Genomic DNA, 14,756 nt, shown 5'->3' on the forward strand with positions numbered 1-14,756 from the left:
CAAGAAAAAAACAGCACCAGGTTCTGAGGATTTATTTCAGGTAATGGTAGTCTCCAAGGGAAGACTGGAGACAAGAGAGGCATTGCTGTCCACACCTGGGTAAATCATGGCATCACATGAGAGCACTCAGACCTGCTGCCCACTGAGGAGGGGGCTGCTCTCACCAAAGGGGGAAGAGCGGAAGACCCAGGGCAGACGCAGCCAGTGGGTTCTACCGTGTGGCAGCTGGGGAAGGGGGAGAGCTGAGCCCTGCTTCATAAGTCTGCGCCTGATTTGGGAGAAGAAGAAGGAAACTGGTAAGCAATGGACAAGGGCAGCCTGTCTGTGCTTCTCCAAAGAAGAGGACACACCCACATCCCAGGTTTACTTGGCCTTGATCCTAGCTGCCTCCTCTTCTCCTCACAAACAGGGTTCATTTCTCTTGTTTATATGGTAACCTCTGTCCATTCCCCTCTCACTCTACAAGCTTCCCTGCTTTGAGGACGTTGGCATTCCAGGCCTGGGGATCTGCCCCTCTTACAGGTGAAGAACTCAGTTCAGCCAACCTCCTCCACTTTTTATCTTATTAATAACAATCATCAATATGATCCTTTATTACACTCTTGCCTCAGAACCAGCTTTACTCACATTGTCTCTAATCCTGACAACATCCCCCACAGGGCAGGTATTAATTTTCCTACTTTTCAGAGACTCAGAAAGGTTAGGCTACTTCCTCCAAGGTCTCACCAGCAAGACTGCAAGCCAGGCCTGTTTAACTTCCAAGTCTGGGCTCCTTCCTGTACACCATGCTTCCTCACAGGGAGTGGTGGTTCCTTCTCCCCTTGAGGAAGAGTGAGTGGTGGTAATAAGGGATAAGGGGGTGTACGCTGGATGGTGGGGCCCTCACCTGTATATCAGAGATGCAAGCACCATAGCCATCAACACCAGCAAGATGCCCACGAACAGGGGAGCCTGCCCAAGGCCTGCCTCTTGACCTGTGAGCAGAATCCCAGGCACAGCTTCAGTCAGTGTCTGCTCCCTGCCAGATAGCCTCTGCCCACTCCCCTTCATCCTAGATCTTGTCCAAGTACCTACCAGGCATGACAAGCTGGGTGCTGACCATTGCCAGGCTGTTGGCATCAGCCAAAGACACATTGAGGCAGTAGGTCCCTGAGCCACTCTTCAGTACCTGGTGCAGAACCAGCTGGCAAGCTGGGTTGGGTGTGACAGGCTGACACAGCCGCTGGGCAGGGGGCTGGCACCCTGGCGATGAGATGTCCATACAGGCTTCCTTGGGCAGCCTGAGAAAGGTGTCAGTTTAGGTCAGGGGGTCTAGGAAGGAATACTAGACTCCCAAGAGCAGGGCAATCAGTGGGACACTCACCCGCCTTGGCAAGACACAGTCAGCTCAAACGCATCCCCTTCGCTGGAGGGCACAGCCTGCAGGATCTCAGCACTCTCAATACCCTCTGCAAAGTTGGAAGATTTTTAAGTCTGGATTCCTTTCCCCAGCCTCCCCAACGGCCCCTAGACAGAAAAGCCCCAGGGCTGCTCCCCCATTCCCACCCCTGTGCTTTCAAATGAAAACCCTGGGATTTGGGTATTCTTCTTGTCCAGGTGAGTAACTCCTTTCAAGGTATGCTTCCACTGGCCAGCCCCAGGCAGCAAACACCTCCCTCCACCAGCCCCCAAAGTAGGCAAGACTCACGGACGATGTCCAGAGTGAGGGAAAAGGAGCCATATCGATACAGAACACAATCCAGGGGGACTTGTCGCTTTACCAGGAATAAGGTGGCTGTGCCATCCAGCAGGGGGCTCTGGGAGCCTGGCAGGAGAGGATTGAAGAGGCAAATCAGGAGACAAATGACTCACCTGGAAACAGAGGCCAAGTAGGCATTTTTCCAGGTAGAGCTAGGGCTAATGGATCCAGACTTGGAGTCAGACAAGACCTGGGAAGTCCATTTTATAGGTAAGGAAACTGAGCCCCAAAAGGAGAAATGACTGCCCAAGAGTTACACAGTTAGGGACAGAGTTGGAGTTTTAAAAAATCCCAAATATTTATCACACCCCATACTGTGCCAGGCCCCAGGCTAGACACTGGACATCTCTTAAGTCATCTAAGTATCAATATCTCATTCCTCCCTTTTCAGTGTTTCTACCACAATCCCCAGTTAACCTGCTTTGGGATGGGAATCGGGGGCAGGAAATAGTGTCAGAATTTGTTCAAATGTAAATAAATAGCAAACTTTCCATTTACACTTGAACAGAAAGTGAAATATAGGGGCCAGCCCCGGTGGCCTAGTGGTTAAGTTAAACACGCTTTGCTTCAGTGGCCTGGGTTTGGTTCCCCGGCACAGACCTATACTGCTCTGTTAGCAGCCATGCTGTGCTGGTGGCCCATATACTACAAAAAAAAAAAAAAAATAGAGGAAGAGGGGCTGGCCCAGTGGTGCAGCGGTTAAGTGCGCATGTTCAGCTTCGGCGGCCCGGGGTTCGCCGGTTCAGATCCCAGGTGTGGACATGGCACCGCTTGTCAAGCCATGCTGTGGCAGGCGTCCCACATATAAAGTGGAGGAAGACGTTAGGAGGATGTTAGCTCAGGGCCAGTCTTCCTCAGCAAAAAGAGGAGGATTGGCGGCAGATGTTAGCTCAGGACTAATCTTCCTCAAAAAAAAAAATAGAGGAAGAATGGCATGGATGTTAACTCAGGGTGAGTCTTCCTCAGCAAAATAATAATAAAAGAAAAGAAAATGAGACATAAATATTATGTATATAATCACAGTCTGTTCCCTGGCCTTCCTCTCAGGCAACACCTCTCCTCAGACAGAGAAGCAACAAGCTCTCTCCCCATGGCCTAGGGGAGAACCCTGGTTTCCTGAACTCCAGATCTATTCCATATCATTAAGAGGGCCTTGAGGGCTTTAAAACCAGTGGGGGCTCTGAAGGGACTCCACTGCTAAGCAAAGGATTGGGTAACATCTGGTTCCTGGGTAAAGCAGCTCTTTAGAGTAGTGACAAATGCCCCACCTCAGTGAACCTCGTTCACACTGGCCCTCTTACCTGTAGTTCCTTCTGTAGGCATGAATGGGCTGGCATCTGGACCCTCAGGCTCAGGGGTGGGTGCCTCTCCAGCTGTGGTTTCCACCAACTCTGTAGCCGTTACCTGTGCAACTGTGGTTCCAGAGGGCTCTGGAGTTGACACTTCAGGCGTCATACCTTTAGCCTCTGCAGTTGGCATCTCTGCAAGTGTGGTACCTAGGAACTCTGAGGTTGACACCTGTTCAGGTGTAGTACCTATGTCCTCTGCAGTCGGCACCTGCACAGGTGTAGTACTTATGACCTCTGTGGTTGGCACTTGCACAGCTGTGGTTCTAGAGGGCTCTGCAGTTGGCACCTGGCCAGGTGTAGTATTTACAACATCTGCAGTAGGCACTTGTCCAGCTGTGGTGCCAGGGGCCTCTGCAGTTGGCACATATCCACCTGTGGTGCCTGGAACTGGGGAGGAGCCACAGGAGGTGAGAGGAATGGCAGCCTGCAACACCACCTGGGCAGTCACTGGGCCAGACTCTAGGTAAGTGTGAGTGACCACAAGTGCCCTTGAGATCAGGGTCCCGGTACTGTCTCCAAAGTCCCAGGTATAGGAGAGATCAGCCCCAGCCAAATAGCCACTGGGGTCATGGAGCCGGAGGGCAAAGGTCAGAGGTTGATTTTTCAGGAAGTGCTTGTTCCTTCCATCCAAGGCCTGCAGCTGGGACACGCTCACAGAGAAGGGCACCTGGTCTGGGATTGGAGCCAGAAAAGGTGAGAACCAGGCCAGGCCACAGCTTGTCTTTTCACAACCACACCCTCCAACCCCAAGCTGACTAATTGGCCCATCACTGGCTCCAATCCCCACATTCCTCTGTCCCTAGGTCTTTCTGGCTCTGCCCCTTTAAGGTCACACACCATTTCCCTTTCCAGTCCAGCCAAGCCCCTCCACCTTCTCCTGCCCTGCAACTGATCTTGCCCCTTCCTAAATCCTTACCAGTAATAGTGAAGGCTGAGCGGGAGTGAGCGAGGGGCACGTAGCTCTGGGACCCCCGGCGGTGGTAGACAGTCACTTCCATGGAGTGTGTACCCAGCGCTGCTGTGCCTGTCCCAATGCTCAGCCCCGACACTGGGCCCCCCAGAACTTGCCAGTATTGGCCTGAGGTTTTCGGAAAGAAAAGTAGGAGGGGTGGGGGTTACTGTTCAAAGGGGACTGAAGGGCAAGATTAGAAACAGGGCACCAGAGAAGGAAGGTCTGGAGAGGTATTAAGGATGCTTATTTCAGAGGGTGTTTGGAAGGTTGTGATATGGGGGGCAGGAAAGGAGTCCTAATGAGATGTTCCATGGGATGGAACTATAATTGGAGAAGGGCTCCCAGAAAGAATTATAATAGAGCGAGTTGGAAGGGGCTAAGTCCTATAGAAGAGGAAGGAGCCATGGGGGAAATGAAGATTAGGGAAACTCACAGAGCTTCAGAGGTGGGACCAGAGAGAAAGGGGATCAGGTAGGAAGAGGAGAATCCAACTGTAGATGACAGGCCAGAGAAGGGGGTCCCTCACCCCAGGTCTTCCAGACGTAAACAAAGCTTCTCCTCTGAGACAGAGGGCCAGATGGGCAGGCCCCTCCATCAGGGAAGATGCAGCTATCATCAGGTTCCTGGGGATACACTGGCTGACCTCGCCACACCTGGCTCCCTGAAAGGTAGATAGAGAGTCACCCTCAAACCCTGGCATTCCCATCTATACACCAAAACCCCTAACACGGCTCCCAGAGAGGGGCTCTGGAACACTCCCTAGCTATGAAGTACATTCCCCTTGTATAACCCATTTGGGATGGTGTGGGGGAGAATGGAAACTACAATTAAATATTCATATGTAGATACTTCTTACAACACGACTGACAAACAATAATGTACAACTGAAATTTCACAAGATTGTAACCTATCATTAACTCAATAAAAATTAAAAAATATATATTCATATGTAGATACTTAGGAAAAAGATTGGAAGGTCATATATCAAAATGTTTAGAGTGCTCTAGCTAGTGGGATAAAAATTAAAATAACAGCACCAGCTGACATCTACTGAGCCTCTATTATAGGCAAGGGAAGGGTGTTATGCTCAATTCTTTGTATAATATCACATTTTAATCCTCAAAACAACTTTTCAAGGTAGCTATCATTCCCATTCTACAGATAAGGGAATGGAAGCACAAAACAATTCAGTAACTTGCCCAGGGTCACATGCTAGCAGCAAGTTTAAATGCAAGTCTGTCCAACTCCTAGGTCCACTGGGTATTCTGTCCCCCATTTTAGAGACTATAATTTTTTCTTCTTTTTGCTTTCTCTGTGTTTTCTAATTTTTCTATCATGAATATGTATTACATATATAATTTGTAGAAAAAAAAAAAGGGGGAAGGGAGCATTCTCTGAACTCATTGGGGATATCAGGGAATTGGAGCCCTTAGAAGAGGGCCTAGAGTAGAGAGATACTCACCATTGATGATGGTGTTGTTGGCCCAGATGACCTGCCCATCCGGCAGCACCTTTTGGCTTTCAGGGAAGTGCAAGGCAATAGAGAAGGAGGCATTTGCCCCAACCAGTGTAGGCCCATCATTACTGATCTTCAGGGCCACCTGGCCACCTGGAAGGGCAGCTGAATTAGTGGGACTCCTTGGCTTCCCCTCCCCACATGCCTTTTCCATTCCTATCTTCCCAAGCTATATCCAACCCAGTTCTTGCTCCTCTCCCTACCCCATTCCCACCATACCCTCCAGAAATTGCCAAGTTCCCACCTCTCCAACAGTCAGGCCCCTGAATTTCTGTCCACTCTGGATACAGCTGCCTGTTCCAGGCTTTAGTCCTGAGCTGCCTTGAGACACCGAGCCAGTTCCGGTCTCTGGGTCCTAAAAGGAAGGTACCATGAGGGCCCTAGGATCCTCACTCAGTCCCTTCTCAGAAGATAACGTCATCCCACGTGGCCCCACTCATTCTCACATTCAAAGTGCATTTTAATTTACTGAATACTCATCATGTACCAAGTACTATGCTAGGTACAAAGGACTTAAGAAATTATAAGACATGGCACTGAAGCAATTCAAGGTAAAGTATAGGAAATGGACATATACATAAATTACTATAATTCAAACCACTGTTTAATATGAGCCATAAGAGACATACACAAAGTGCACAAAAATGGCAAACTAAACAGATTAGTTCTACTCTGGTGGATTGGGAAAGATTTCAGTGAGGAGTTGGCCTGTGGGATAAGGCCCAGCAGGAGCAGATGCAAGGAGGCATGGAAGCACATGGCATGACAGGGGACTACCAGCAACGTGGTTGCTGAGCCCTGTGAGAGATGAGGTCAAGAAGACAGGTTGGGGGCTTTGAGTGCCAGGTGAAGGAGTTTGGCCTTTACCCTGTCAGCAAGGCCACCTCTGAAGATTTTGTTTGTTTGTTTGTTTTATTGAGATATAATCACATACCACAAAATTCACCCTTCAGAAGCTTTTGAATATGATCTGATGTGTTTTAGAAGGATCACTGGTAAGAAGTGAGGAGAAGGGATCAGAGGCAGGCAGAGATTGGGGGCGGGGAGAGAGCAGATAAAATTATTCTAACTGACCAAGAGAGAGATCTGAGAAAAAGGGTTGTGATGGAGCTCCATATGCCTTACCCAGATCCAAAAACTGCCAACATTTTGCCACATTTGCTTTATCCCTCCTTTGTTACTGTTGTTGTGTTTTGGCTAAAGTATTTAAAAACAAATCCCAGACATCTTGCTATTTTAACCCTACAAATGCAGTATGTATCTGTAAAAAATATGAACATTTTCTTGAAGAAGCACAATGTCATTTTATACTAGACAAAATTATCAAACTCAGTCCATATACAATTTTATGGATATCCAAAAATGTCTTCTTATGATTTTAAAAATCAGGATCCAAAAAGTAAGCACAATCTTTTAAGAGCCTCAGGTGGATAAGTATGAACAGAATGTTTCCAGAATACACTAAGGAACATAATAAAAGGATAAGACTTGAAACTGCGGCATGAATGAGGGAAGTCAGATCAAGGAGAACTTCCTAGAAGTCTGTGCGACCCTGGATCTGGAGATAGAAAATGGGGACTGGGATATGAGGTATATATTTCAGCACACCAGAAACTATCCTCACTCCATTTCTAATGCGTCCTGGGAACCTAGTTGATTCCTCTGAGGGAGGATCTGGAAGCATCTCACTGAGCATCCCACCACTAGAGCAAGAGAATCATAAGATGCCCTATTCTTTCTCCACTCCCAACCCTCCCTCCTCAGAGCAGCACAGGACATTCCAGACCCTCTCACCACCCCTACCCCCACCCCTTGCTCCTGTCACGAGGCCTCAATCCCCCAGAGCCCTTTCATGTGATGCTCAGCTGAGACCCTCTGCCTGTCTCTTCCAGCCCCAGAACAAAAGCCTGGGCTGTGTTCACCCATTCCATTCCAAAGAGGGGATATTGTGCCTCCTTATTCTTCTTATCCGATACCACGTTCTCTTACTTCTCCCTTTAAATACGCTATCCCAATTGTCTGAGACATTGCTTAAAAGAGTCTCCCACTCATTTCACCCCTTGGAGCCCCTGTTCCATCTCACTGCCCAGGGGGCCTCAGAATTAAGGCCATAAAGACCCACTGTCCTCTTGTCCTTCCAAGCAGATGGGATTATTTTCAGGCTCAGTCCCAAATCTCAATGTGGGGAGGGAGCTCAAGCACCCATGTCCTCACGTAAATTAAATGGGTATCTTCCATTAGGAGAGGAAAAACCAGAGCAGGTGTGCAACCCCAAATTCACACTTGTTCATCTCCACACAACCCGCACTCACCTTCTGTGGCCCCCACAGCCAGAAGAGTACCCATCACAGCCATATGGAGAAGGCATCTTCTGAGCACTGGATCCATCCTCTTCTTCCAGCAACCAAAGGCGCTGGGAGACTGGGACAAGCCCCTATATAAGAAAGGGGTTCTCATTTGCATAGCCCTTCCCCCTCTCCCTCCAGAGAGGGTCTGGGAGGGGCAGGAGGACAGAGAAAGGCAAAACTGACAAGGGATCCTGGTCCCTGGACATCCCACTACTTAATGACAGTTTCTGGTTTCACTGAGTCACTTTCGTCTTGAAATACTCCATTCCCCTGGGAAAGAATTAACTGAAGGGCAGCTACATAACACGTACCGGACACACACAATTCATCATGGGAGAGTGAATCAATCTGTTGTTTGAGTCAAACCAGGATCCTCTCAAAAAGCCAAAAAGAGACCCTGCATGCAAAAACAGAGAGAGACAGTATCAGGGTAGGCTGAGAGGCAGAGGCAACGACTCCTCCGAGCCCCAGGAAACCCCTGAGATTCTCAGCTTCCTGCTCTTCGAAGGAGGCTCCCTGAGCCAGGTGGAATGTAATCTTAGGACGATACCCATTTTTCCTAAGGGTGGTGAAAACGGTGAGTTAGAGATCAGAAAATCTCTAAGGACACAGGTAGGAAACTCGAGCCCAAATTAGGTACTTGGAAAACGGTGTTCAGCCTCTTCACCGAGGCAGAAACTTGTCTTAACGCCCCTCAAAACAAACTCGCGCGGGAAGGTTATTTGCGGCCAGGGTCGCTGGGCTCGCCCCTCCGGCTCTGACGTTGACCAATAGGAAGGGCTGGGGGCGGAGCCAGGGAAACGCGGGAAGGAGGGGCGGGGCCTCTGGTGGCGGCAGTGAACTGGGGGGAGGCGGCAACATTGTTTCAAGTTGGACAAATTGACAAGAGCGAGAGAAACACTGCGTTCCATCCCGACTTGGGGCCGAGGTGCTGAGCCCTGTATTTCCCTCCTTGGTCCCCCGAGAGCCGGGGCCCGCTTTCCGCAGGGTTCCCAGGCCGCCCCCTCCTGGGCCGGGCTGACCCGGCTCGCTAGCGCTTCATGGAGAACTTCCAAAAAGTGGAAAAGATCGGAGAGGGCACGTACGGAGTTGTGTACAAAGCCAAAAACAAGTTGACGGGAGAAGTGGTCGCGCTTAAAAAAATCCGCCTGGACACGTGAGTGGCCTCTGTACCCCGGACTCCTAACTCCGGAGCTCCTTGAGTGCCCCCACCCCCACCCCAACAGGCGGGTAGCCGTCCAGGGACCGGAAGGTAGCAGGGAGGGACTTCTTTTGAGGTGGAGAGGTGGATTGGAGGACAGTAGGTTTCCCTGTGGAGAGTATAGGGCAGTGTAGAATCTATGGGAAACTTCCTCCCCAAAGCCGGGTGATACCTCCCAACCCCCGCCCCCGAAATGTGCCGTCAGAAAGACTCAGGAAGAGTAAGAAGGCCTCCGAGATGGGGTCCAGGACTTCTAATGGAGCTGGGTTTTGTAGGAACTGGTGAAAAGTACCTTTCTGAATGAAAAGCCCTTCCTACTGTCCAAACCCCACCCTCATCTTAGAATTCTCTCCCTCTTCCGAAAGAATGACAGTTGAACCTCACTGGCGCCTCTAGGGAGGCTGGGTGCTGCTATTCCCTTTTTTCCCCCTCTATGTTCTCTCTGTTTCACCTTCACCAGGAGGCTTTACTCACCTATCCCTGGGAGAAGAAGAAATAATGACCTTAATGTGTCCAAAAGCCACTCCCTGTCCACCCATGAATTAACTCCTACAGCCCCCTTTCTCTTCTCTGACTTTCCTAGGGGATGCTGGGGTGGTGTCCTCTTGCAGGGGTGGGAGGGGGAGAATAAGTGGACTAGGGGAAAAGGAATATTTGTAACCACATTCCCATCTCTGCTTTCCCAACCTCTCCAAGTGAGACGGAGGGTGTACCCAGTACTGCCATCCGGGAGATCTCTCTGCTTAAGGAGCTTAACCACCCTAATATTGTCAAGTAAGTATGTATCTGGGAGGTGCTGTGGTAGTAAAGGAGGATGCCTTCTGTCTGTGAAGTCTGGGCATTTCTCTCCCTCACCTCCATTCCTGGACCTCTCTTCCCTAGGCTGCTGGATGTCATCCACACAGAAAACAAACTCTACCTGGTTTTTGAGTTTCTGCACCAGGATCTCAAGAAATTCATGGATGCCTCTGCTCTCACTGGCATTCCTCTTCCCCTCATCAAGGTAATCCTTCCTGTCAACTCCTCCCCGTCATGGGAATCTCGGGGGGACTGAAGGCAGGCAATTCAGACTGAGTGATGATTTGTAATGTTGGCTTCCTTTTCAGCCCTCATCCCCCTACACACACACACACACCCCTTTCTTTGGTGGCTCTTTCATTGCTCATTATGCTTCTTCACTTCAAGGCTGGGCAGGAGAATCAAAGAAGTTGAAACTTGAGTGAGTCAACTTAGTAGCTCAGGTGGAAGGTCAGATGAAACTCAGATAAATAGGGCTTCAGGGCACTTGGTAGATTCCTCTGAAAAGTTCTTCCACCTGTTTGGTGGGAAAAATAGCCAGTGACTCTCTACTGTCTGTTTTAAGGCTTGATTCTTTACTCCCTGAGCTATTTTCAATCTATCAGCAAATGTTTATTCAAGGCAAATTTATTGAACACCTTCAAGGTGCTAGGCACAGGATATGGAAAAGAGATGCAAAGCTGAATAAGACCTGTTCCTTATCCTCACTGGGCTGACAATCCAATGGGAGAAACAGCTTGTAAACATGTAATTATAGTCCAACATAGTAAAGGTTTAGTAGAGCGTTGGAGCTACAGAGCAGACCCTAATCTGCTCACTGTGATGGAGAAACACAGTCCTCTCTCTCCCTCCCTTGTCAGAGCTATCTGTTCCAGCTGCTCCAGGGCCTAGCTTTCTGCCATTCTCATCGGGTCCTGCACCGAGACCTCAAACCTCAGAATCTGCTTATCAACGCAGAGGGGGCCATCAAGCTAGCAGACTTTGGACTAGCCAGAGCCTTTGGAGTCCCTGTTCGTACTTATACTCATGAGGTGAGTCCCTCTCTGCATGTCTTCTCTGAACTTCCTGGGAGGTGTTAACAAGGGCATTCACAAAGTTACTAAAAATATCTGCCAGCAGTTTTTCTCTCAGTAGATGGAAAGTATCTCTGACACCCCAGGAGGTCTTAGAGTATGCACAGAGTTCATACAGTAGGGTTAACTGGCGTTTGACAGATACCAAGCCAGAAGAGCTGGATGGCACACCATTAAAATTATGACCACTTCCTGGGCCTGGAACCACCCCACTTGTCTGTCAATAGCCATGCTGTGGTGGCGGCTCACATGTAAGAACTACAAGAACTTACAACTAGGATATACAACCATGTACTGGGGCTTTGGAGAGGAAAAAAAGAGAGAGAGGAAAATTGGCAACAATTGTTAGCTCAGGGCGAATCTTTCCCAGCCAAAAAGAAAAAAAAAAAGAAAATTATGACCACTTGTCTCAAGTTTTCCAGGAAGGTCACAAATTGGGGGTTCAGAAAATATGGTCCCCAGAGCCATGGGCTAGGCTAACTCTGGGCTAAGAAGTTGTATGTAATCATTTCCCTTGGGGGAAGTCAGAAGGAGGGAAGGGATGGAGGGAAGGAAGCTGCTTGTTAAGAGGCTGAGAGCAGAATAGTGTTGAGGAGCTGAGATGTGGGAATCTCCATGCCCCTTTACCAACCCTCACCTTCCTACTCTTGTCCCCCAGGTGGTGACCCTGTGGTACCGAGCACCTGAAATCCTTTTGGGTTGCAAATACTACTCCACAGCTGTGGACATCTGGAGCCTGGGCTGCATCTTTGCTGAGATGGTACGAAGGCATGCCCTAGTTCCACCCAGCCCACTCCTCCCCACGTTTAAGAACAACAGAATTGTTTCTTGGCCCAGACCCATGGCCCTTCTATTATTTCTCTAGAGTAGCAGGGTTCTTTCTCTAGAGTAGCACCAAGGGGGTTGGTGGGGGAAAGATAGGACTGTTGTCCCTGATGTCAAACACATGTTAGGATATCCTCAAAGAGCCTTAGTATCCAGTATACATCTCTCATCCCTGAATTGAGCTAAATAACTTCTGCAGCTGTTTTAGCTTTAGTCTGCATATATTTGGGAGAGTGAATTCCATTTAGCATGTCCTTCATGGCCTGTAGACCTTACTGTAGGGTGCCAGGAATGTGGTGAAGCCAACTGCGTTCACCTTATCCACACCTTTTATTTAAATTGCAGGCTTAGATCACGTCCCCCTTCAACCTCTGGCTCTTCAGATTGAAGGATCCCTAAGGCCCAGCCTTATATGGGAGCTCTCATCCCCTATAATACAGCAGTGGAGTGGGCTGAGTTTTCAAATCAAATCAGCAATATGTTTTGTGGTCCTTTATCTGGGTTGTAACTGGGGGCTTGGAGACCAATAGCCTACATATATAATATATATAATGTGCATTTATCCCCCAGTGCATTACCTTACAATTGCCCATATTCCTCTCTCAATTCATCCAAAAATATTTGTTAAGCACCTAGTGTGTACCCAGCACCATGCTAAGTGCTGTGGGGAACACAGAAGAAATGGAAGACACAGTCTCTGCCCGCTGTGCTCCTATCTAGAAGTGGCTGCATCACAAGGAGGGGGGATGACCGCAGTGTCTACCCCACACCCCGTGAGTGGCTTGGGATCCCTTTGCTACATGTCAGTGGCACCCCAGACATTCACCCCCTCCCAGTCCCACCCAGCCTTGGGGATCTACAAAGCCATGATTGGGGGAAGGAAGGAGGGGGCGAGGAGACAGATGAAGGGACTTCATTGTCTCAGGCTCTGTGTGACTGACCCCATGAAAGGCCCTGGGGAGGGAGTCATGGGGCCCTGCTGACCTTCCACTGCCTGTGGGAACCTCCATTGTACAGGGGGCAGTTTTGACTGACGTCAATGTGAGTCTTGGCCTTTCCTCTTTCCCCATTTTCAGGTGACCCGGCGGGCCCTATTCCCTGGAGATTCTGAGATTGACCAACTCTTCCGGATCTTTCGAACTCTGGGGACCCCAGATGACTCGGTTTGGCCAGGAGTTACTTCCATGCCTGATTATAAGCCAAGTTTCCCCAAGTGGGCCCGGCAAGATTTTAGCAAAGTTGTGCCTCCCCTGGATGAAGATGGACGGAGCTTGTTATCGGTGAGAGTGGAGGGTGGGCACCCATTTCGTCTCTTTCACTCCCCCAGGGCAGGGTTTGTCCAGGATGAAGGAAGGATGAGACCCTCCACTCTGGGTCTCAGCATTTCCCTAGTCCCTGCTTCTCTCCTGGTTGGCACACCCTCCAGATAAAGGGAGGAGGGAAATGGGAACTCTGCCTTGGGTAAAAAGAATTCTGGTTTCCCAGTTTCTTGGAACACCTGCTACCCATTTAGTCCACTGTCATATCACTGAAGTCAGCATACATCTCTCCCTCTAGCAAATGCTGCACTACGACCCCAACAAGCGGATTTCGGCAAAGGCAGCTCTGACTCACCCTTTCTTCCAGGATGTGACCAAGCCAGTACCCCACCTTCGACTCTGATTTCCTTCCCTAAGCCACCACTCCTAGGCTCACCTTCTCCTCCGGGAGGGGGTGTGGCGGGGGGGGGGGTCTGATCTGGCTTGGCCCTGGGCTATTTGCCCTCCCATCTTGTCTGGCTGCCTTAACACTCACCTTCTCCTCTCAGCCAGCCAACTCTGGAGATACACAGGTGTGGAGGGGAAAAATGGGTGAAAATGAAAGGAAGCTTCAGTATTAGATGCACTTAAGTTAGCCTCCACTACCCTCTCCCCTCCTCTTCCTTGTCGCTGAGGAGGGCTGATATTTAAAAAAAAACCTGACTCTTTCCCCTCCCCCCACATAGGGTTTGCCATCCCAGTCTCTGAAAGTCCCGTAGTTATTGTTTCCCGTGTTTGGGACAGCGGAGACCCCAAGCCTCCTGCAGCCACTGTGTTTGTAAGGCCAACTGATACCAAGGGGGAACTTTTGAAAACCAAGCAAAACAAAAATATAGGAAGGGGCCTGTTTTAAAGAATTAGGTTAAAAAATAGATCCAACCAGTTTATACCTTAATTTTAGTGTTTCATCTCCCCTAACAGTCTGGGAGACTCAAGACTCCCACCCAGTCTCCACAGTCTGCAGTAGAAATGATGGCCCCTACACCGCTTGTCTGTCTCTCCTATGGGCAAGGGTGTCTTCAGAGCTCTGGGACAGGCATTGTGCTTCACTGTGGCCTTATGAGGCAAGTGAAAGATGTTCGAATTTTTCTCTTCCTGTTAAGAGTCTTAATTCTTCAGGCGCCAGGGATCCTGGCTCCTGTCTTCCTCTAAAGGCCATCCTGTAGGAGTGGAAGTTAGGCTTTAGACATCATTTTGAGAATGCTGACACTTTTTTAGGGCTGTGACTGAGCAAGGCCATTGGAAAAAAATATTTCTTTAAGAGAAGGATGAACAATTATATTTATATTTCAGGTTATAGTAGTTTTTTAAGTCGGAGTGGGTGGATTTGTTGCCGTGCACACCTTGGGGTTTTGTAATGCGAATGTTTAAAAAAAAAGCATTTTTTTCTTTCTATGATTTTGTCTCTCTTCTCCCACCTCTTGTCCTTGAGTGTTCTTGCTATTAACATTATTTGTAATTTAGTTTGTAATTCATTAAAAAAAAGTTCCTCATTTTATAGTTCATCTCTTTCCTCTACTTTTGTGTATTTATTTACTGAAAAAATGGTGTGAGAGAGAATATAAATGTGTATATGTGATAATTGGTTTCAGACCTCCACTTTTCCTAATCTCTCTCTGCAGAGCTACCCACCCTACCCCATTTTGCCTCTATGATGC

At 48.9% G+C, this 14,756-nt stretch overlaps 2 protein-coding genes across 5 annotated transcripts; one reads left to right on the top strand and one right to left on the bottom strand.

Moving 5' to 3' along the window:
• Window positions 1–16: 16 nt before the first annotated feature.
• PMEL (premelanosome protein) lies at window positions 17–8,822 on the bottom strand. Of its 3 annotated transcripts, none has more exons than XM_070621603.1 (13): window positions 8,544–8,668; window positions 8,215–8,300; window positions 7,868–7,989; window positions 5,800–5,910; window positions 5,502–5,648; window positions 4,566–4,700; window positions 4,004–4,165; window positions 3,040–3,759; window positions 1,688–1,804; window positions 1,364–1,448; window positions 1,075–1,280; window positions 887–974; window positions 17–268 (listed from the first exon to the last, which is right to left on the bottom strand). In XM_070621603.1, exons 3-13 carry the CDS (start codon window positions 7,941–7,943, stop codon window positions 127–129), a joined length of 1,989 nt encoding a protein of 662 aa, XP_070477704.1. In that variant the 5' UTR covers window positions 7,944–7,989; window positions 8,215–8,300; window positions 8,544–8,668; the 3' UTR covers window positions 17–126. The 3 variants fall into 3 exon arrangements, 2 of the variants coding, with proteins under 2 accessions (XP_070477704.1, XP_070477705.1); XM_070621604.1 differs by having other exon boundaries at window positions 8,454–8,610; XR_011540478.1 differs by having other exon boundaries at window positions 727–974; window positions 8,215–8,822.
• Window positions 8,686–14,603, top strand: CDK2 (cyclin dependent kinase 2). 2 transcript variants are annotated; one of them, XM_070621605.1, is made up of 8 exons: window positions 8,687–9,059; window positions 9,801–9,878; window positions 9,987–10,107; window positions 10,763–10,933; window positions 11,634–11,735; window positions 12,430–12,573; window positions 12,877–13,080; window positions 13,358–14,603. In XM_070621605.1, the coding sequence occupies exons 1-8, from the start codon at window positions 8,944–8,946 to the stop codon at window positions 13,460–13,462; spliced, it is 1,041 nt and encodes a 346-aa protein (XP_070477706.1). In that variant the 5' UTR covers window positions 8,687–8,943; the 3' UTR covers window positions 13,463–14,603. The 2 variants fall into 2 exon arrangements, with proteins under 2 accessions (XP_008532428.2, XP_070477706.1); XM_008534206.2 differs by lacking the exon at window positions 12,430–12,573 and having other exon boundaries at window positions 8,686–9,059.
• Window positions 14,604–14,756: the final 153 nt, after the last annotated feature.

The sequence above is a fragment of the Equus przewalskii genome, chromosome 5, assembly GCF_037783145.1.
Source record: "Equus przewalskii isolate Varuska chromosome 5, EquPr2, whole genome shotgun sequence".
In the NCBI taxonomy this organism is placed as follows: Eukaryota; Metazoa; Chordata; class Mammalia; order Perissodactyla; family Equidae; genus Equus; species Equus przewalskii.